The 23376-nt window shown below is 38.0% G+C and overlaps 1 protein-coding gene across 1 annotated transcript in view; it reads left to right on the forward strand.

The window, feature by feature from the left end:
- PTPRR (protein tyrosine phosphatase receptor type R) overlaps positions 1 to 23376 on the forward strand; it is a 252290-nt gene that overhangs the window by 19089 nt on the left and 209825 nt on the right. Inside the window, 1 exon segment of the mRNA XM_037049448.1 lies at positions 6955 to 7244. Within this exon segment, the coding sequence (XP_036905343.1) occupies positions 6955 to 7244 (290 nt within the window).

The raw sequence follows: 23376 nt of genomic DNA on the forward strand, positions 1-23376 counted from the left end.
GAGTCTCTTTTTTTCATTGTCCAATCCCTTTACCCTTCTCATTCAGCTCCTAAGCCCCTCCCCTCTGACAGCTGTCAGCCTGTTCTCTGTGTCCATGATTCTGTCTCCACTTTGTTTGTTACTTTATTTAGTTTCTTAGATTCCACATATAAGTGAAATCATATCATACCAGTTTTTCTGACTGGCTTATTTCACTTAGCACAGTACTGTACAGGTCCATCCATGTTGTTACAAAAGGTAAGACTTCCTTCTTTTTTTACAGCTGAGTGCTATTCCACTGTGCAAGTGTACCACAGCTTTTCTGTCCATTCATCTACTGATGGGCCCTCGGGCTGCTTCCAAATCTTGGCTTTTGTAAATGATGCTGCATTGAATATAGGGGTGCATATATTCTTTCACATTAGTGTTTTAGGTTTCTTTGGATAAATTCCCAGAAGTGGAATTGCTGGGTCACATGGCAGTCCTGTTTATAATTTTGTAAGGTAACTCCATACTGCTTTCCACCATGGCCACACCAACCTGCATTCCCACCAACAGTACATGAGGGTTCCCCTTTCTCTACACACTCAGTAACACTAGTTTGTTGATTTAGTGATGATAGGCATTCTGACAAGTGTGAGGAGATATGTCCTTGTGGTTTTAATCTGCATTTCTATGATAATTAGTGATGTTGAGTATCCTTTCATATGTGTATTGATTGTATATCAGCTTTGAAAAAGTGTTTATTCAGGTCCTTTGCCCATTTCTTTTTTTTTAAGATTTTACTTATTTATTTTTTAGAGAGAAGAAGGAAGGGAGAAAGAGAGGGAGAGAAAGATCAAAGCGTGGTTGCCTCTCATGCGCCCCGCACTGGCGACTGGGCCCACAACACAGACATGTGCCCTAGACCAGGAATTGAGCCAGTGACCCCTTCATTCACAGGCCAGCACTCAAGCACTGAGCCATGCCAGGCAGGGCTCATTTGCCCATTTCTTAATTGGATTATTTGGGGTTTTTGGTGCTAGTTTTACAAATTCCTTAATAATTTTGGATATTAAGCCCTCATCATATTATGTCAGTGAATATGTTCCTTCCATTCAGTGAGTTAATTTTGTTGATGCTTTCCTTTGCTGTTCAAAAACTTTTTAGTTTGATGTAGTCCCATTTGTTTTTTGTTTTGTTTTGTTTTCCTTGCCTGAGGTGATATTTTAGAAAAAAATATTGCTATGGGAAATGCCCAAGGTCTCACTGCCCATGTTTTCTTCTAGGATTTTTAAGGTTTCAAAGCTAACATTTAAGGCTTTAATTCACTTTGAGCTTATTCTTGTGTGTGGTGTAAGAAGGTGGTCTAGGTTCATTTTTTTGCACCTATCTGTCCAATTTTCCCAATATCATTCATCGAATAGTTTATCTTTACTTCATTGTATGTTTTTGCATTCTGTGTCAAATATTAATAGACTATAAAGGCATGGGTTTGTTTCTGGGCTTTCTGTTTTGTTCCATTGATCTATGTGTCGGTTTTCATGACAGTTCTTTGCCATTTTGATTACTATGGCCTTGTAACATAGTTTGATATCCAACTTTGTTCTTCTCTCTCAAGATTGCTATGGTTATTGGGGGTCTTTTGTGGTTCCGGATAAATATTTGGAATATTTGTCCTAGTTCTATGAAATACACCATTGGTATCTTAATAGGAATTACATTGTATCTATAGATAACTTTTGAGATTAACATCTTTGTTTTAATGATGTAAATTCTTTTTATCCTTGGACACAGTATATGCTTCTATTTACTTGTATCTTCCTCAGGTTCTTTCCTCATTGTCTTATAATTTTCTTAGTATAAGTCTTTTACATCCTTGGTTAAATTTATTCATAGGTATTTTTTTGTTTTCTGATGCACTTATGAATGGGATTGTTTTCTTGGTTTCTCTTTCTTGTAGTTCATTATTGATGTATAAAAATGTAACTGATTTCTGGAATTAATTTTGTATACTGCTTCTGTACTGAATTAATTTATCAGTTCTAGTGGGTTTTAGTGGAATCTTTATGGTTCTCTATATAGAGTACCCTATCATCTTCAAATAATGACAGCTTTACTTCTTCCTTTCCAATTTAAATGCCTTTTATTTCTTCTTGTCTGATTGCTATGGTTAGGACTTCTACTACTATGTTGAATAAGAGTATGAAAGCAGACCTCCTTGTCTTGTCCACAGTCTTAAAAGAAACACTTCTTTTTGCCCATTGAGTATGATGTTGGCTGTGTGTTTGTCATACATGGCCTTTATCATATTGAGCTATATTCCTTTTATCCTCACTTTGCTGAAAGTTTTTATCATAAATGGGTGCTGGATTTTATCAAATACTTTTTCTGCATATATTAATATGATCACATGATTTTTATCCTTCATTCTGATTATGTGATGTATCACATTGATTTGCATATATTATACCAACCTTGCATCTCTGGAATAATTTACACTTGATCATGGTATATGATGTTTCTCATGTGTTGCTGGATCTGCCTTGCTAATATTTTGTTGAGGATTTTAGCATCCATATTCATCAGGGATATTAGCCTATAATTTTCTTTCTTTGTAATGTCTTTATCTGGTTTTGGAATTAAAATAATGCTGGTCTTGTAAAATGAGCTTGTGAATCTTCCCTCCTCTGAAATTTTTTGGAATACTTTGAGAGGAAGAAGTGTTAGTTTTTGTTTGATTGTTTGTGAAAACTCACCCATGAAGCCATCCAGTTTAGGACTTTTGCTTGTTGGAAGTTTTCTGATTACTGCCTCTGTTTCATTAGCTGTAATCTGTCTGTTCAGAATGTCTTATTCCTGATTTAGAAGATCGTATTATCTAGGAATTTATTCATTTTGCACAGATTGCCCAATTTGTTTCACGTAGTTGTTCATAACATTTTCTTACAATCCTTTGTTTTTCTGTGGTGTCAGTTGTTACTTTTCCTCTTCCACTTCTGACTTTATGTAATTGGGCCCTCTCTCTCTCTGTCTTTTTATTTTTATTTTTGGTGAGTCTCATTAAAGGTTGTTAATCTTGTTTATCTTTTCAAAGAACCACCTCTTAGTTTCATTGATCTTTTGTATTTTTTAATTTTTTTTTATTTTATTTTTTTAAAGATTTTATTTATTTATTTATCTTTAGAGGGGAAGGAGAGAGGGAGAGAAACGTCAATGTATGGTTGCCTTTTGTGCATCCCCTGCCGGGAGTTGGCCTGCAGGGAATTGGACTACAACCCAGGCATGTGCCCTGACTGGGAATCGAACCGTGATCCTCTGGTTCGCAGGCCAGCGCTCAATCCACTGAGCTACACCAGCCAGGGCATCTTTTGTATTTTTTTAGACTCTGTTTTGTTTATTTCTCCTCTGATCCTTATTATTTCCTTTCTTATAATCACTTTGGACTTTATTCGTTATTATTTTTCAATCCTGTAAGTATAAAGTTAGTTTGTTTGAGATTTTTCTTGTTTCTTGAGATAGGTCTATAATGCTATGAATTTTTTCTCTTAGAACTGCTTTTGCTGTGTACCATAAATTTTGGGTTGTTGTGTTCTCATGTTCACTTGTGTCAAAATATCTTTTGATTTCTTCCTTGATCTTATTGTTAACCTGTTCATTCTTTCATAGCATGTTATTTAGCCTCCATGTCTTTGTGTGTTTTTCAGTTTTTCTTGTGATTGATTTCTAGTTTTATACCATAATGGTCAAGAAGATGCTGTTATGATTTCAGTCTTCTTAAATTTATCAAAACTTGTTTCATGTCCTAAAGTGTGGTCAATCCTAGAAAATGTTCCATGTGCACTTGAAAAGAATGTATACTGCTGCTTTCGGGTGAAATGCTCTGAAGATATCAATTAAATCCATCTGACCTAGTGTATCATATAAGGCCATCAGTCCCTTGTTAACTTTATTTTTGAAAGATCTGTCTATTGATGTCAATGGTGTGTTAAAATTCCCTACTATGACTGTGTTGCTGTCGATCTCTCCCTTTATGTCCATCAAGATTTGCTTTACATATTTAGGAGTACTCCTAACATATGTACTCCTATGTTGGGTGCAAAAATATTTACAGGCTTTTTCTTCTCTGGAAAGCTCTCTATTTCTCCTTCAACTTTAAATGATAGCCTTGCTGAGTAAAGCAGTCTTCATTGTAGGTCCTTGGTTTTCATAGCTTTGAATATTTTATGACAATTCTTTCTGGCCTAAAATGTTTCTGTTGAGAAATCAGATGACAGTGTAATGGGAACTCCCTTGTTCTAAGCTAACTGCTTTTCTCTTGTTGCTTTTAAGATTCTCTCTTTGTCTTTACCCTTTGCCATTTTAATTATGGTGTGCGCCTCTTTAGGGGTCACCTTTTTTTGCAACTCTTGCACTTCCTGAACTTGTGTGTCTTTTTCCTTCACCAGGTTTTAGAAGTTTTCATTAATGATGTCTCCAAATATATTCTTGATCCCTTGCTTGCTCGCTTATCCTTCTGGTTTCCTTATATGCAGATGTTGTTATGCTTGATTATCCCAAAGGTCCTTTAACCTGTCATGATTTTTGTTAATTCTTTTTTCTTTTTGCTGCTCTGATTGGGTGTTTTTTCAAACCTTTTTTTCCAAATCACTGATTTGATCCTCTGCATCATCCAACCTCCTAGTGTATTCTTATTTCCAATACTGTATTCTTCATTTCCAACTAGTTATTTTCAATGATTTCAATGTTCTTTTTCACTAACTACCTTCTTATAACCATATTTTTTAATTCTGTATCTGATAAGTTGCTTGTCTCCATTTCATTTAGCTCTTTTTCTGAAGATTTCTCCTGTTCTTTCATTTGGTGGATGTTTTTGGCTGTCTCTTTGCATTTGTTTCTGGGTATTAGAGAGATCTGTTTTGACTCCCAGTTTTGTCAGGTGACCTAATGTAGTAGGTGACCTGTAGGGTCCAGTGGTACAGTCTTCTTGATCACTTGTGCTGGGTCCTCCAGGAATATTCTTTGTGTGGGTTATGTGGGCTCTTGTGTTGTAATTGAGTCTGGTTTGCTATTGGCCCATTCATGTGTGAGATCAATCCTCAGGCTGACTGACTGTGAAGCTCAACACCAACCACAGCCTGCAAGCTGCTGTACAGGTGCTTGCCACATGAGGCAGAATTTGCATCAGAAGGATCTGGTACCTGAAGAGAGATCTCCCTTTGGATATTCAGCTTATGAAGCTAATTGGATCCTGTTCTGATGTTGTCTGAAGCTGAGCACTGAGTGTTTGTGTTCTGGGCCTTTTGGGAGAGGCTCTGGTGCAGACCAATGTCATATGCAACATGTGACTGGTCCTGGGCAACCTGATTGTACTTACAAATGATCCATACTTGTGGCTTCCTCTGCTGAGTCTGGGTGTGTGTAGGAGAGACTAAGTTGCACACCAAAGCTGGCTCTGTCCCCCAGGGGCAGGTCAATAAAAGTCCCAAGGTACTCCCAAATTCACCTAACCCTCCTTTACCTGCTGGCTGCCTATCAGACTTAGTCACTAAAAGAGCCTCTGGCTCTATTCAAGTAGCATGAGGTGGGTTCACAGTGAGACACCAGGTAGGGGCATGTGGAGTTTACCAGATTGATACAGGTTCCAACTTGATGCTGGGTCTGAGGTCACTTGGCAAATGTCCCCAGGTATATCTAGTCAAGCTGCCACCCACTGGGTGTTTGTATACCTTTGTGTTGGGATGGGGTCTCAGGGAGTCATCAGTGTGAGGTTAGCAAAGTTTATCAGAAACAAATGGACCAAGATTTGGCTATATGAAGGGAAGGTTCTGCTCTGGTGGGTGTGCAAGGGAAAATGACCTGTGTCCTAGAGCCACACAATTCAGTCTGTCTGAGATTCTGCCAGGAGAGTAATTATCTGTGAACACTTGTACAGATTTTGTTGCCATAAGCCTATCAAGGGAAAATCTGGGGTGCCTACAGTTCCTAGGCACTATGTTGGGGGCATTACCACATTGTGATCTGCTCATCCTGCTTATTATGTTGTATAAAAGATCATGTTTGCTTTTCTTTTTTTAAGGTTTTATTTATTTATCTTTAGAGGGGAAGGGAAGGAGAGAAATATCAATGTATAGTTGCCACTTGTGAGTCCCCTGCTGGGAACTGGCCCGCAACCCAGGCATGTGCCCTGACTGGGAATTGAACCGCGATCATGTGGTTCACAGGCCTGCGCTCAGTCCACTGAGCTACACCAGCCAGGGCATATGTTTGCTTTTCTAATTGTTGTTTGAATTAGTGATAATTTTTTGCTAACATGCATATGTTATCTATTTCCTCCTGTGGCCAATGACAAATAGAGGAATTATTCAACCAATAGATAGTTACCTAATAGAAGAAATAAAGGTGAATGTATTGCTTTATCTGGATGGCCATATTACTAAGTAAGAAGGAGACAATGGGTATTGTTGTAGACTTAGAAGATGCTACTACAATGAGTGTGCTCAGATTTGTGCCTTCAGTAAGTTTAAAATACTCTAGAAGCATATATATATATATATATGCTTATATATATATATATAATTATAATATAACCCAAATAAGATAACTATTAAATAAGAATTATATGACATGTTATTGATTAAAGGCAGGAAAGCCTAAATAAATGATTGTCATTTGAACAGATAGGACATATGGGAACAGAGTCTCAACAAGGTGTTAAAACTGTGGGTTTAGATAAAGGAAGAAATTCCTGACTAAAAGAGGTATTAAAGTATCTAACAGGACTTTTTCCAACCACACCCACTCTGTGATGCCACCGTATCATCAGTGCATTCTATTTGTTGGGGACAACAAAGCAGGGGAAAAGGATGGAGACTAATCTGAATCCTTCACAAGTCTTTTAGCTGCTTAGAATGAATAACTCTCAATATCCGATAGTTCTACTCATCCTACTGAATAAGGCCTTTGATTTTTATTTTTGTTTCTTCCCCATTTTAGGATGCTTTTCAGGAAATAATGATCACTTTTTGGCCCTTCATCATAAGAAGAGTGGGAAGCCAGCATTCCTTTATCACCGTTCACAAGACATTGAGAAGAGTCTGGATATAGCTCCACAAAAGATGTATAAACCTTCCTCTTCTGAAGCTCGAATAAGTAAACACCACACAATTGTTAAGTCAGCATTTCCTAGACCTGCGTATGATTCATCTCTCAATCTGTTGGCTGTGGCTGGTCAAGATCTTGAAGTGGAAAACCTTCCAATCCCAGCAGCAAATGTAATTGTGGTAGTAAGTATTGCACTTGACTGATTCTGATGCTTTCATCTGTGGTTGATGTTGAAAAAATCTAATAGTGAATAGTTATCTTTGGATTTCAGTGATTTCTTTTTTACCACAGCATTTTCACTTCCTAATATTTTCTTTTTGTTACTTGATTGTTGTCTTTTGGCTTACCTTTGAATGTGAGGAGCCCATGAAATTAAAAAAAAAAAAAACTTTGCCTGTCCCTGGCCAGGTAACTCAGAGTGTGGTCTTGATATGCCAAGGTTGCAGGTTCGATTCCCAGTCAGGGTGCATACAAGAATGAACCAATGAATGCACAAATGAGTTAAACAACAAATCAATATTTCTCTCTCTCTCCTCTCCCTTTTCCTCTCTCTCTCTCAAAAATCAATTTTAAAAAGAAAGAAACCTTGTCTACATCCTCTGTGCACAGCACACTGCATGGTACAGAGTAGGTGCTTAATAAATATTTGAATTAAAATTTGCTTTAGGAAGGCCTTACGAGTACAGCGTATTACATCCTACACTGAGCCTCCTTTTCTCCATGAAAAATCTCTTCTAAGCAGGGATGCTTTAATCTTTTTTATATAAACATATAATACTTATTAAAGATCTTCTGTTCACTTGACTGAAATTGTAAGAAATGAAGAGCCCACTGAAAGGGAAGAAGTGTGTTAGGCGGAGGGTGGTTTTCTGTCACTGGAGTCAATAAAATGGTTTGGGAGGAATTAATGGATAATATTCCTAATACCACTGAACAAACTTTGTTCTTATTAGTCAAGGTGGTGCAAAGGTCCCATTTCTTGTATTCTTAGGGTATGTAATCCAGGCCAGAGGTTCCCAGTGTGTGGAGATATCATAGTTTCAATACATGCCAAGATCGATACACTATTTAGACTATCGATCAACCCTTTCAAGTTTAAAACCACTATAGGAGGCTCCACGTTAAAACTACAAATCAATAACTAAATGATTGTTATTGCACTTATGCCCCAAAATATAATCAAATATGTTGACTTTTAAGACCACGATAATTCAACGAAGGCGTGTTTGCATTTTGGCAATCTCTTTATGCTCCAGATGTAATGACATTTAACAAGCTTTTTTCCCTTTCCTTTATTTTTTTATCTGCTACATATAGGTACTTTACCTAGTATTCAGAATCAAAGGTCCATTTATTGATGTTTTCAGTTAACATGCATTGAATGTTTATTGTGGTGTAGTCTTTATTTGAGGTATCTAGAAATAGAGGCAAATGAAATGGCTCTGCTTTTGCTTGAGAAATCTCTGGGGGAGGAATGTCAGTAATTCAATAAATAACATAAATTGAGAGCACAAGATGAGCTCTTAAGAGAAAATATGTGGGTCATTTGACTTTTGAAATACTTGAACAAAAGCTCCACATTTACATGAGTAACAGATGATCTGAAGGTGAAAGCCATGTATTCAGTGAAGATAAATGATGTTAATGATGTTGCTGTATCTGGATATGCCTGTGATAATGTTAGGGCTCATGGGAGATATTTTCTGTAGTAACATCATATACCCATAGTTGTCAGCTCTTAAAGTCACAGTAAATTACAGTTCAAGAGGTTTGTCCTATCTTATAATGTCATGTACTGTCTAGTCCATTTAATATTATGGAGGATAAAAGGCATCAATAAGGAATTCTGGCATGTCATTTCACTTTTAGCTTATTTGTGGTTTGGAGAGTCATGAAAAAGCTGTGCTTTTCCTTTTGGGTGATGGTTACAAAGAGGTGATAGGCTATTTCACTGCATTAGCCTTCCTCAGCCTCTCTTGATCTAGGATCTAACCATTTGTGGCTTTGATAGTTTGCAACAAGTGCTAGTGCTAATGTTTCCTGTAACCCACTTACAGCACTGATGCACACGGTGATTTAGTGGGAAAACCTGGGAAGTGGGATTCTTTTGAAATAAATTGATAATGTTCAGCTTACTCAAAAAAACAGAGGGTCAACATTCAGTCGAGTATCAGCTGGTTTGAAGGTTTATCTATCCAGAAAAGGCATTTAGTGATGGAATGCAGATGGTGAAAGGGAGATATTCTGGTGACTAAATGACTTTGATGGAGTAATTAATCTGTGGTTATGTGACTTGAGTGTGTGTATGTGTTATATCTATATATATTTCATAGAGAATATTTTGCTTGAGGAATGTTGCAGTGGTACCAAACATTATTTTTAGATCACTTTCTATAAAAATGAACACTTGTTAATAAGTATAATTTCCTAAATTAGGAAAGTTATTGGGATTTTTCCCAGCTAGAATAAAAAACCATTTCCCACCTCCAGAATATATATGTAATTTCTAAACCTTCCTACCTCAGAGGGAGAGAGAACATTTTTCTTTTATATTTCTCTCTCACTCACTCACTTCTGACATCATTAAGACAGTGAGTGTTAGAATGAGATATTTAACCAGAACATGAAAGATACATATGTCCCTTTTCCTTTCCTGAATCCTAATTGCATCCACAAAGCATTTAATAAGAGCATTTGTATACAAATGAATTTTTCCCTTTTATTTCTTTCTTTTATAATCAGGAAAATCTGTAGTTTATTTATTCCAAGGAGAGGACAACATAGTTAAAATGTTTATCCCAAAGAATGCTAATTGTGCTCCAGAAGCTTAATCAAAAAGCTGTTAATAAGATTTGTGTACAAATTTAATGTAGAAGGAAGGTGAATGTCTTCAAGGTCAGTGCTGCGATAGAAGCCAAAACGACAATGGCTTTCACCAAATGGGTGCTGGAAACTTCATAGCTCTTATAACTGGACCCCCAAGACATTCATCACAGCACACGGCCACAACGTCAGGAAAGAGGGAACCCCGGATAGTCAGTGAAAATGGTACAATGGAAGCAGCCGCAGGTCTTTCCAGTTCAGCAAGATCAGCAGAGATTGTTAAATGAAGAATATTTCCCAGACGATCACGGTTCGATTCCCAGTCAGGGCACATGCTTAGGTTGCAGGCCATTTTCCAGCAGGGGGCCAGTTCCCTGCAGGGGATGCACGAGAAGCAACCATACATTGATGTTTCTTTCCTCTCTCCTTCCCTTCCCCTCTAAAAAGATAAATAAATAAAATATTTTTAAAAAACACTCTTTAAAAAAAATACATAGCTACAGACTTTGTCAATAGTTTAAAAAAAATAAATGAAGAATATTTCAATCTGGGAAAAATATGAGAAAACTGGGGATTAGAAAGATGTTGAAATATAAATGGTGGAATATAAATGGTGTACTCCAGAGGATGGAATTGAGGAAAGGAAAATAAAATAAAGAGAAGGAAAAAGGAGGAGAAAGAATATGAGGAAGAGGAGGAGAAGGAAGGAAAGAGAAGGGGATGGGGAAAGGAGGGAGGGAAGGAAGGGAGGAGTGGGTAAGAAGGGAGGTGGGGATGAGAACAGAGATGGTATAGTGTCAGTTCTTAGGGCAGTGGAAAGACTTCTTTGAGCACATAAGAGTACGATGTGGAGTTTCCAGGAGGCTGAAGTGGTCTTTGTGAGATTCCTAGAGTCCAAAAGTTTCTTGTCTTGCTCACCCTTTGCCTAGATCAGTACACGGACAGACATTCTCTTGTTTTTAACACAGAACTTTTTTTGCAAACATTTTTTATCAGGTAGTTGATTTAGATAACTATTAAAGCCAAACACTTTGAATAACTCTGATTTTCAGTTACGTCCTGAACTCTGGTTGTCACACACCTTGCACCTCAGCATGGTTCTGCTGTTGACCAATTTTTGAGTTTCATCTTACAGGGAAACAAATAATTCCTAGCTGTGATTTGAAGGGCTTTGAAAGTCCAGTCTTCTCATTGCCTTGCCACAGTAAATAAATTTAGTATCATTTAGTGCATTATATTATGTATATAAATAATTGTTGGAAATTTTTTCAATAGAGAAATTGGTTTAATTATAATTTTGTATTTGTGCGGTGAGTGTTTCAAAGGGTGGGTTTAATCTGCGTAGGATCCACTAGAATTCTGCTATGACAGGAAACACTTATTGGTTAGGAATATTTTTTTTACAAGTGACAAGAAATCTAATCCAAACTAGAGAAAATTTTGTGGTTCAAGTAACAACATTTCTGTACTATATCTAGCTATAGGTATGATTGGATCAAGGGCTCAAATAATCAATAAGGATCAATCTCCCAATTCTGCTCCCTCTGGGGTGACTTCATTCTCAGACTGGTTCTGTCCTCTTCATCTCAATTTGGTTTCCTAAAACTCCTGAAGTTTCATCTTTGCGGACTCATATTCAGTGGGAAAAACTGACTCACAAGTCTCAGTAATATACTGGGCATTCCTATGACTAGACCAATCTAAGTGAAGTCCTTGCTTCATCCTTGGATTAATTTGTGGCCAAGTGATCAAATTAGGCTAATTATCTAAAACCTAAACAGCACGCCTCACCCCTAGAGCATCCCTAAACACCCGTAAGCTGTATATAACAGGAGAGGTCACCTGAATAAAAATTGTGAGATTGTTAACAAGCAAAGGAAGAACAGATGCCAGATAGCAGCTAAAGGTAATGTAGAGCGGAGTATTTGGGGCTTTTGTTTGTTTGTTTTTTCATGAAATTTTTTGTGCCTCTCTACCCTGGTCCAGGCCACTTTGTGACCCTTTCTTCCCTGTAGAATCAATGTGCTGCTGGAGTCAGCTGGAGAGAGATGCCACCAAGCCTATTAAGACTTCAGTTTTCAAGGCACAACAGCCCCTTCGAAAAATGGGGACTTAAACTTAGCTTAAGGAGTTTGATTCTTGTACAAAATGAGTGACAAGAGCCCTAGTCTGAGTTCTCCAGTAGTGGCAAATTCATTCTGACATACGAGAAAACTAAGGTGCTTGCTCTATGTCCTGACATCTAAACTATTTGCCAATGAGAAGGACCCTGATTTAGTGCAATCTGTTGTACCCCGGATATTATGTTGCTAGAATGTTGGAAATTTGCAAAGAGCACTGTAGCCTGTATACTTTATGGTAACTGCATATGGGATGGGGAGTGAGAGGAATGGGTCGAGCTATAGGAGAAGCAGGCGTGTAACTCACAGAAAGTGTGATTCAAATGCAGGCTTTTGGGAAATTATGAATTATTATGTGTCACAGGTATTCAGTGTCATAGTAAATATCAAATTAAAAATGCTAAGTGGATATAAGATGTAGTGTACTATAATGTAGGGTGTGACCCAGATGTCATCCCATACAGTCTGGGATACTTGTCCCAAGTTCCTAGAGAGAATGAGTGTAAAAACCTGGGAGAAAAATCTCTGCCATGGCCTGATATGACAGTCCATTTGTTAAAACAATCAAATTTTTTCTTTGATTTTCAAATAAATGTAGTAATATTATAGACACTTCTGTCTTCCTTGAAAGTGGCACTTTGCCTATAGACCCTACCAACTTTGTGATTTGGTATTTGTTCTGTGTATTACTTATCTGTTTTTACATACCACATTACCTCAACATTTAGCAGCTTAGAACAAGAAATATGTATTATGTCACACAGCTTATGAAGGGCAGGAACTTGGGAGCAGATCAGTTGTGTAGGTTTGCCTCAGAGGTTTCTGAAGTCAAGCTGTCAAAGTCTCTGAGTACTTGACTGAGCTGAAAGATTCACTCCCAAGCTCACTCACATGGCTATGAGCTGGAAGCTTTAGTTCCTCAAACGTGGATATCTCCATGGAGCTGCTCACAACACGGCTTCCCCCGGAGCATGTAAAGAGAGAGAGAAAAAGAGACCACACTGCCTTGTATGACTGAGTCTCCAAGTCGCACACCATCATTCTCACTTGATTCTGTTCATTAGCAATGAATCACTAGGTCTAGTGCACATTTAAAGCACAGAGACTAGAGGGAATGAATACTAGAAGGCAGGGACCATTGGGGGCTACCTTAGAGTGTGTACCCCAATCTTCAAAGAAAATTGAGGAATCATTGGGTTATGCTATTGCTTGTTGTGTACTTCTACCTGTAAACTTCAGAAAAGGTAATTAATTGTGTGCAGAAACCATAGTACGAAAATGTCATCATGTATAGTCATGGTGGAAGAAACCACATCAATAAAGAGCCTTCAAACTCGAGAGAAACTCATGAGTAGATGCCAATTTACAGACAAGGAAATCAAGGTCCCAAATCAGGAAATTTCTCCAGGTTACACTGTTAATAATAAGCGTGACAGGCAGATTAAAATGCTAATTTGCCTGTCTTCAAAACTCAAACTTTACATTTTACCATAAGTCATTTGATTTGCTTTCAGAAAATGCTATAAACTTTTTCAACAGAAAATTTAACTTTATGAACTACACTTCATTTAAGCTAACGGTAATGTTAATTTTTATTCTTCTGAAAATACACTCATTGATAGCTAGATGATAATGTTGGAGCCAGAGAGAAAATGGCGAAAGATCTGTGATGGCCATGGATCTTTATTATACATAATAATAAAAAGTGAATTATACTGTCAAATCATATTTTACTTTTAAGGAAGTCTAGACAAAGGCTCTGTAATCTACTTTGGAAATTTGATTCAATTTTTGATTTTTTCTTAATTTACCCTAAACGTTTCATGTTAAACTATAAGAGCTTACATAGTCACCTTTTCTTTTACCCCAAACCCTTGCATTTTGGTAAGTTTTGTGCTTAGATTCTCCAGATATTGTTGCCCTCCTGGAAAATAGTCTTGAAGTCAAAATTCCATTCCTGAGCTTGGCATCTTGACAGTCATAGCTGTCACCATCTGTTGCTTTTCTCTGTTCGTAGTTCCTAAAGTGAGGAGGATGCTTGAACACATGCTGCAGACGTTAGAGGTCAAGCTTAAGCAATGTCTACGTGAAGTTTCAAAACCCGACCACTCGGCACACCTGCTTGTTTTGGATCATTTAGCTTCAGCACTAAAATGACTGAAGTCTTCAAAGAACTGAATTAATTGATTAACACACTTATTGGACATGGATTATATTTAGGTACAGACAGTATTCTCCAAGATTTCATAGAATTTCAGAAGAGTTGAAAATATAGAGAAGGAATAAGAGGAACAAAAATAAGCCTTAACTATTATAATGTTATCCTAATATATGTATCTATTAGTCATATACATATATGGTATAGACTGTATTTTATAAAAGTATGGAATATATGCATAAAGTACTATATTTTTACTTAGTTTACATATGGACACATTTTCATACCATTAACTATCCTTATATAGCATCATTTTTTACAGCTGCTAAAAATTCCATTGGCAATAGATTTTACAGTTTTATATAGTGACATATTATCAACACATTCAGTGATTTAAAGCAGCTGATCTTGAGGATAAATAAATATTATATATATCAAATATAGTATTCTTTTTATTACAATGCCTAGCTAAAATTATTAAGAGAATTTGAGAAATTTATCTTAGAGGAAAGTCTTTATGAACTCCATATATAATTGTAATATGGGTCTATTTTTTTCACTTGGTCATATTATGTGTGTTCCATAGGCCTTAAATATTAGGCAAAGGAAATATTTAAAACAGCCAAAGAAGTTATAAGAACAAAAAAGTGAGAGTGTTCTGTTAAGAGCATATAAAATATTCTTTTAGGGCTTTTTTCATTGAGAAAGATGAAAGTGCTATGTCTCCTGTTGGAGCCTAACTCTACTCCATTTATTTTTGAAGGTTTTATTTGTTTATTTTTAGAGAGAGAGGAAGGGATGGGGAGAGATAGGGTTAGAAACATTAGTGTGTGGTTGCCTCTTGCACACCCCTTACTGGGGATCTGGCCTGCAACCCAGGCCCGTGCCCTGACTGGGATTCTAACCCATGACCATTTGGTTTGCAGGCCGGCACTAAATCCACTGAGTCACACCAGCCAGGGCCCCCTTTTTAAATCTAAAATTTCTACAATAATGTAAAAATAAATGGAGTCTACCAATAAACAAAGAAGGTGTGTTTTCTTTGGAACAAATATTTTCTTGTCAGGTCTTTAAAAATTGCTCTTTGGTTTTCTACTTGTTAAGAACTGGGGGTCCTCTCGTACCCTCTGTGAGTGACTTTGTCCTTTTTTCTTTCTTTTCTTCTTTCTTTCTCTATTTCTCTCTAACCATAAATATCTACACATCCTGGTTAGGTTTTGCTTTTTAACTATAGGATGCTCTGCTTGGAAATCTAACCACTGCTGGGTAATTCTATTGGGTTCTGGGCACGGGCCCCACCTATGCATGATGGGACTGGCACTGTTTGGCAGACATCTCAGTTGCCTCAACATCATGTTCATAATTTAGATGGCAGAAACAATTTGTTCCTTTCTTTTGTTTAAAAAATGCAGGAGCTGAAGGTCTCTTGAAGGTTCTCTCCCCGAGCGAAGTTGTGAAGCTAACTCCTTGGTAATTTTTGCTGTTAGGAACTGAGAGCAACATAGCTGATGCTTCCTACCCTGGATGACCACGTGGTCACTAGGGAGTCAAGGTTCTTTATCTCCTGCCCTTCCATTCTTTCTCTGCCCCAATCACATGTTGTCCTGAGCCAGGACCGTTCTAGCAAATCCCACTGCTAACAGCCCCTCTGCTCTCTACATTACTCTTACTTAATACTTCACTTACGACGTTTTTGGTCACCACATGTGGGGAGGGGGCAGATTTTCCACGCCAAGCAATTCTGTGACGGCAGCTTGTCATCTACAATTTCATTTAGTTCTGACACTATCTACTTGGAAATAGCATCAGATCCGTTGTTATCAGTGGAAGCCGGGTTCTTGCATTATCAACACACACAAAATGTCCTGAGGCCCACAGGGAATGATGTGGCTCTGTGGTATGGTTTATTGATGATGTAATTAAGGACATTCCCCTCCTGACTTCCCAATATCCCATCTTTCTTTGTCTTACCGTATAGAAGTTCCAATCTTGTTTTTAATAAGGCCAGGATGAAGGCCACTGCTCGGAGTCTATGCTCCATATTCAAGTATAGTCCAGGGTCAAGCTAGCAGGGTCAAGCTAGCCTAGTGTGTGTTTCCAGCTGTAGTCCATTGCTGTGCTGTGGTACTCAGCCTCCCTCCTGGAGGCCATGGGCCACATGGCCATAAAGAGAACAGGTGTGTACACTGTGTGAGTGCAGATCACAGGCAAGAGAGAAAGAGCATCTTTGCCCTCCTGGGGTCATATTAACTTGAGCTTTGGACAGACCAGGTGTCTTTTTCAAATGAACCAATTAACCTCCCAATTTTGCAGGCTTTAGTTGGGTTTATGCCTCCTAGTTAGACGGACAGGCCTCTTTGAGGTCCTGGCACCCCCCAAAACAATCTGGCCCTGGAGGAGGGAAGGGAGGAGTGTTAACCCCCTTGGAGGAGTAATGCTGTAATCCCCTGGGGTGCTTAAAACTGCCACTTCCTATTGAAGCAAATGGGCTCCTGTTTCCCAGTTTATTAAGCTCAATGTCTAGTTCCCTTTGTTTCTCTTTTCAATATCTAGCTTAACAATGATGGTAACACTTTTGCTTACTAGATTGCCAGTTTATTATAAAAGGATATAACTCAGGAACAGGTAAATGGAAAAGATGCATAGGGCAAGGTATGTGGGAAAAGATGCAGAGCTTCCTAGCCCTCTCTGGGTGCTCCCTACTCCCACCACTTCCAAATGTTCATCAGTCTGGCATCCCTTCAAATCCTCTTTCTTTCTTTTTCTTTTTTTTTTTTGAATTTTGCAGAGGCTTCTTTACATAGGCATGATTGATGAAATCACTGGCCATTAGTGATCCAGCCATTCTCTCTCCTGCCCAGGGGTTAGAAATCAGGACTGAAATTTTTCTAATTCCTCTAGTCACTGGTTGGTTTCCCTGGCAACCTGCCCCTATTCTTAGGGGCTTTCCAAAAGTCACCTCATTACCAAAAACTTGAGTGTGCTTATAAGGGCTTATAATGAATAACAAAAGATAGCAATTTTACCTTTTGGCCCTGGAGTTATTTTAGGAACTGGGAACAAAACTAAATAGCTTTAAAAAGATGCTCCTATAGCTCATATAAAAAACTACAGGGTTTTAAGATGTATGTGCCAGGAGCTATAGAAAATGACCAAAATATTTTTCTTAATATAAATCATAATACCACATCACCTTAGCCATTTATCATCATGTTTTCATAAAGAAGGTTGGTTATAACCTTGTACTGAGGCATTTTCCCTTTTTTTGAAATGCAAAAATATAATCCAACCACTATTCATTTCCCAAGTTGTTTCTTTTCATACCTGTCTGCCATATTTGAACCATTTGAATTCAGAAAATAAGTCAATAGGACATGATCAACTTTATATATCTTTCAATTTACCCTACATTTTCATATACTCTTGTCTTTTAACCGAAACAATAAACTAGCAACACAGAAGTTTAGAGGAAAAAGAAGAGAAAGACCCACTTTTGAAGAAGAGGGCACACATTCAGTGTCTAAGACTGTAGGACGAGTTGTGTTTGTGAGATTTGTTTGCCCTCCTCTCTGGACATGACAGCCATGGGATTCAAATTCCAGGAGAGCCTGAAAGTCTTGGAGAGCACTGAGAATTTGTGTCAGACAACCAAGGCTGAGAGTCTGTCTGATTCTGAGATTCCCCGGATTGCGTTCATTAATGTCATCCAGTCAATTATTCTGAATATCTTTGGAGTCTGTATTTGTTTGTGTATATAGTTTAGAAAGCCCCCTATCATTTCATGCCCCATTGATGCCCCTGATCACACTCCTGATCTCATGATGTGGCTTACAAATTTGATTATTTTTCCCACCTGAAAACATAGCAACTAGAATTAGGCGTTGAACCAGAACAGGTACATGTTGGTTCTTCGTGCTTTAAACCATTGAGTTAATTTCTCCCTTTTTAAAACTGGTCTGTTTTTTTTAAATAGGAAATAATTGGGCAGCAAATAGCAAAATCTATACTGAATAGACCACTGGGAAAATCTTTTGAATATAGGCTTTAAAACCAGCAATCTTTTTTCATGGGCAAATGAATGAAAAGAATCTTCATGTGTGAACAAGCAATGGTATCATCTGTATTCTTAAGTATAATTTTTAAAATTACAAGTCAAATGAATAAGATCAAGCCTATGCCAAGGTAGATTATAAAAATGTCTTAGTTATAGGAAACAATATATTTTTGCTGAATAACTAATATACATAAGTCATGGAGACTGGAGAAGAATATGCAAGTAACATCTATAAGGAACTAGCGGTCTGGAATATGTGGGTTCTTGACTTTATTCTGGAAAGGCTTCACGACACAAGTCCAGGTAATTTTGAGAGTACACTTGTTAAAGCCGCGGTTAGCAAAACAAAGGAAGAGCTTAAGATAGAAAAGGCAAGGCCATAGCAATAGGAGTGAGTCTAGGCACAGCTGCCTTGGTCCTTTGGAAACATAAGGAAGAGTTAAGCCTAGGAGAAGCTACCTTGGCCCTTTAGAAAGAAAGCCACAGAGGCAGAAGAAGTGAGTCAGGTGAGCCGCAGAGACTCAGAAAAACAAGTTACAAAGGCAAAAGGAGGGTCCTTGGAGACAGGCTCAGGGGATTAGTGGACAAGCCACCACTACCTGGTGCATCTCTGGTTGCAGGTTTCCTGAGAACCCACAGAGCTTAGGAGAAACAAAGCAAAGATACATGCCTGAGGAAAGAAGGGGGTGAAGGCACGTGTGTGCTCCAGAGATAGTGCACATGGGGTCCTTTGTCTTAAGGGTTTTTATCTGTTTTCTAAAGGCTGAAATTATGGGGGGAGGTCTCAGGAGAGGATCTCAATAGTATGTATATTCACCAGCTTTTCTTGTGTGTCCTTTGCTATGGTGATGAATCAAAATGAACTTGTAAAGGGGGTGAGAGTCATTCTCTGGTCAGTTTCACCTTCAAAGAATGTCATCAAAGAGGGACCAGGACTGAAGCAGGTCTACAATATATAAACCATCTGCTCCTAAGTGTCCTTGGTTGGGGAAGATAGGACCTTGTGATTTATTATGTGGCTATACATTGTTCAGCATTTTATTTGATTCAGTTTCCCCATTCCACTTGCCAAGGAATTTTCCTAGCTTCTAACTATCTTGCCTCACCAAGAGTAAGTAGGAACAACTGGATTCTCTGACATGGAGAAGTTTCGAATGGACACTTGCTCCTTGCTCCTTGAAATATTCGTTCATTTAAAAATATTATTGAGTGCCTCCTCAGTAAAGGAGATTCTGAGGATACAAGAGTGGCAAGATGAACAAGATTATTTCAGCTATGTAATTTAAATTCTAATAGAAGAAAGACATAAAATAAGTAACCAACTGAACATAATTTCTGATGGTGGTAAGTGCAATGAAGAAAACAAAACAAAAAGGAAAAGGAAAACAAAACAGTTATGAGGCAGAGCAGAATTGTAGGGACGACCTTAATTTGGATGTTGAAGGATTCTGTTGGGTAATTCTGGGTACCTGGGGACTGAATCAAGGTGTAGCTCCTACATGGAAGCTGTGTGGTAGAATAATGCTGGAATCAGCGGAAATGTATTGGAATCCTAAACCACATACTAAGTCTGTTTCCTGCAGTGACTTACTTAACATCTCTGTATGTCAGTTGCTCATTTGTGGAAAAAAAAAGTGAAACTAATAATATCCATCCTATAGAATTGTTGCAGGAATTGAATAAGATAAAGCATTCAAGGCACTTTGTATTGTGCTTGACACATAGGAAGATCCTTGTAAAAATTGGATGCTATTATTAACATAATATGGACAAGGGAAAATATATCTTTCTAGTTTTACTACCAAGAATAGTTGTATTTCTCTTGAGCCTCTGGTTGGCTTATAATTATATCTTTTAAATACTGTGAATCATGTTTCCCTCTAACTCTTGACTGCTAAAAGGCTGAGAGCTAATTCTGTGGTGTACCTCTAACAAATATAGAGAACTTTATTGAATGCCTTATTTATTTGGTGAACTAACTTCATTCTTGGCTGGATGTTTTCTTTTCTTCACTGATTTTTCTCTTAATTCAATTTCCTCATCTCCATGCTTTATATTGTTTTGCTTTGTATGTATTTTTGTAAGCTGCCATAAATCTTTTCTCTAATGTATACTAAACACATCATCACTCTGACAAAATAGCAATCAGTATGGACAAGTTGAGTCGAAATGTTACACAGCAGGAAATCCCCTTACAGGAAGATTGTATTTACCCATTGGGTTGAAAAAATAAAATATGGTTTATATAAAAGAAGTAGAGTGTATATAATCATAGGTTTGGCACACTGCCCAATGGGCCCAACCTCAACCAATCCCCACATCAGGGCTCCCTCGTGAGCAGTTTCACACAGTGGGAACAGAATGGTTTTAAGAGGGGACACCCTTGGTTCACATGCCTCTTCTGCCAATAAAACCACCTTTGAGATCCTGGGCAAGTCCATGAACATTTTGAGTTTCTGTGTCTTCATTTTAATGGTCATTGTAATACCTGAGCTGGCTGCCCCCTTTGATTCTTTCTAGAATCAGTGAGTTTGTTGTAATGTCATCACACTTTGTCGTAATGTCAGCTGTCACAATCTTGGCAGTAGTGGATGATGGTAATGCCAATTTTGTTGCCGATGTACTCTGATCTTGGGGGAAAACCCCAGTTTTGCAATGGGCTTCTTACCTTGTACAAATCTAAAAGGAACCCTTCACACAGCCGTCTCAGCCAACAGCGTTCCCCAGGGCTGTGCGTCACGCAGCCTGCACAGCCACGTCTGGTGGTCCTGACTAAAACCCCACTTACACTCCATTGCTAATTACCTGGGCTCTTGACATGGTCTTCCTTTCCCAAGGGCCTACTTTGTTCTGCTGGGCCTGGAGACCTGCCTTTTCACTAGTTTTATCTGTCAACTCAGATCTCACAGCCAGCACACAACTCTGTCTGCTGAGCCTTTCGTGTACCGTGGGCCATCTTCCTGCAAAACACCCACCTACTCTACTACTCCTATCGGCTGAAAGACTGTCTTTTCCATCAGCCAGAAGCGCTAACACTGCTCCGTGTTCACCTCTTGTCTTCTGCTCCCAGATGCAACTCCTGCTTTTCGCCCAAAGTCTTCTCAATTCAAATAATGTATTGATTGCCTTTAGGATCTTAACATTAGCTATATTGTCAGTAGCTACTGTTTCAAAGAAAACTTTTGTTTTTAAAGGTATTACTAACCCCAAAGCAGAATAATTTATTGATAGCAATAATTTATTAATAACCTAATGTTTATTTCCAAGTTATCACAGAAGATCAAGTAATAAGGATTTCACACATATGAATACATACTCTTGGTAATTGAAGTTTTCTTTATAATTAGGATGGGATGTGAATCTTTTTTATTTATATTACATGTTTCTCCATTCTAAATATATGTTAAAATGTTTTACTGTTGCTTTAAGAATTAAGTCATACTTATTCCACAAGATGCTTTTTTAATAATAATAGGTCATAAGTATACCTTAGAGTCTTTGAATATAAATTTGACTTCTTCTGAATAGTTGCATAATTTTCAAGTTTGCTTATATCATGCACTTTCTTAAACTAGTTCTCAGATTCAGTGTATACCAATGTTGTTTGCAGTTTTCGTTTCTTTGTGTTTGTTTTTTGTATCTGCCATAACGGAATCACTGCAATAAACATCTTTGCTGTGATAAACACCCTTGGAAAAGATATATATATGTACACACACACACATGCACACATATATAAAATATACACATAAATTTGTTCTGGTTTTGTTCACTTACACATAGTTTTATATTTTAAATATACGAATAAGAGGTTTTTCCAAGGAGATTATTTACCCCTAGAGTATTTTCATTAATCTATTACCAAATCACTGTTTTCTGAACAGTTGTTGTCATTCACCCACCCATTTGTAATGTATAAAGGTGCCTGACTGATTCAAAGTTACCAGCAGTTAGTGGTTGTTCTTTTTAATTTTTGCTGACCAGGGAAGTAAAAACTGTATTTTATTATTGCTTACATTTGTATTTCTATGATCACAAAAAAGACTGGGCATCTTTAATGTATATTGGGGTTTTCTTTTTTGGGGGGATTTTCTCTCATGCAAATTGCTTTTTCTTATCTTGTGTATCAGTTTGATTATCTTTTTGAAAACAATCTGTAGAAATTCTTTGTTTATTGGGAAATAATCTTTTGGTCTGCCGTATGGGTTACTTTTTTTTTTTTTTACCTAAGCTGTCATTTCTTTTTTTATGGGGTCTTCTTAAAAATCTTCACCTAAGGATATGTTTATTAATGACAGAGAGAGAGAGAGAGAGAGAGAGAGAAACATTGATTGGTTGCCTGCCATACATGCCCCAACTGGGGATTGAACTGATAACCTAGGTATATGCCCTCACCAGGAATCAAACCCACAACCTTTTGGTGTATGGAATAATGCTTCAACCAGCTGAGCTAGTTGGCTAGGACTATGATATCTTTTTCCATACAGATCGTTAATTGCTTTGTGTTCAAATGTTTCTATTTTGTTTCTTTAAAAAAATGACTTTTTGGCTTCCAGTTGAGATGGTGGCCTAGGTAAATGCTATACTCGCATCCTCCCACAACTACATCAAAATTGCAATTAAACTACAGAATAACTGCTATTCAGGACTGTCTGAAATCTAGCTCAAAGACACTCCTACAGCTCAGGATATAAAGAAGAAGCCACAGCAAGAATGCAGGAGGGACCATGACAGAATGTGTTTGTCCCACACCCACGTGTGGCAAATCAGGAAGGATACTGTGCTGTGAAGGTTCCACCTGAGGAGTGAGGGATTCCCAGCCCCACAGCAGGCTCTGCAGCCTGGGATTCCAGTGCCAGGAAGAGAAGTTCCCATACTTTCTGGCTGTAAAAATTAGCAGGGATGGTGGTTGAGTGAGATAGAGTGCTACTGTGGTTCCAGGCAGTTCCTCTTAAAGGGCTCCTGCATGGACTTACTTGGACTCACTCCCTCTGTGCTGTAGCACTAGGGAAGCAACTCAAAAAGCACCAGGGGTATATGAGGAGGAGATGAATTATCTGGTATCTGGGCAAGAGCTAGAGGGGCAGCTTTCTCCCAGACAGAAGTGCTGGCAGAGGTCATCGTTCCTTTACTGAGCCCTCTTCCCACAGAGTCAGCAG

The sequence above is a fragment of the Sturnira hondurensis genome, unplaced genomic scaffold (genome assembly GCF_014824575.4).
Source record: "Sturnira hondurensis isolate 20B ecotype Veracruz unplaced genomic scaffold, ASM1482457v3 Scaffold0006496, whole genome shotgun sequence".
In the NCBI taxonomy this organism is placed as follows: domain Eukaryota; kingdom Metazoa; phylum Chordata; class Mammalia; order Chiroptera; family Phyllostomidae; genus Sturnira; species Sturnira hondurensis.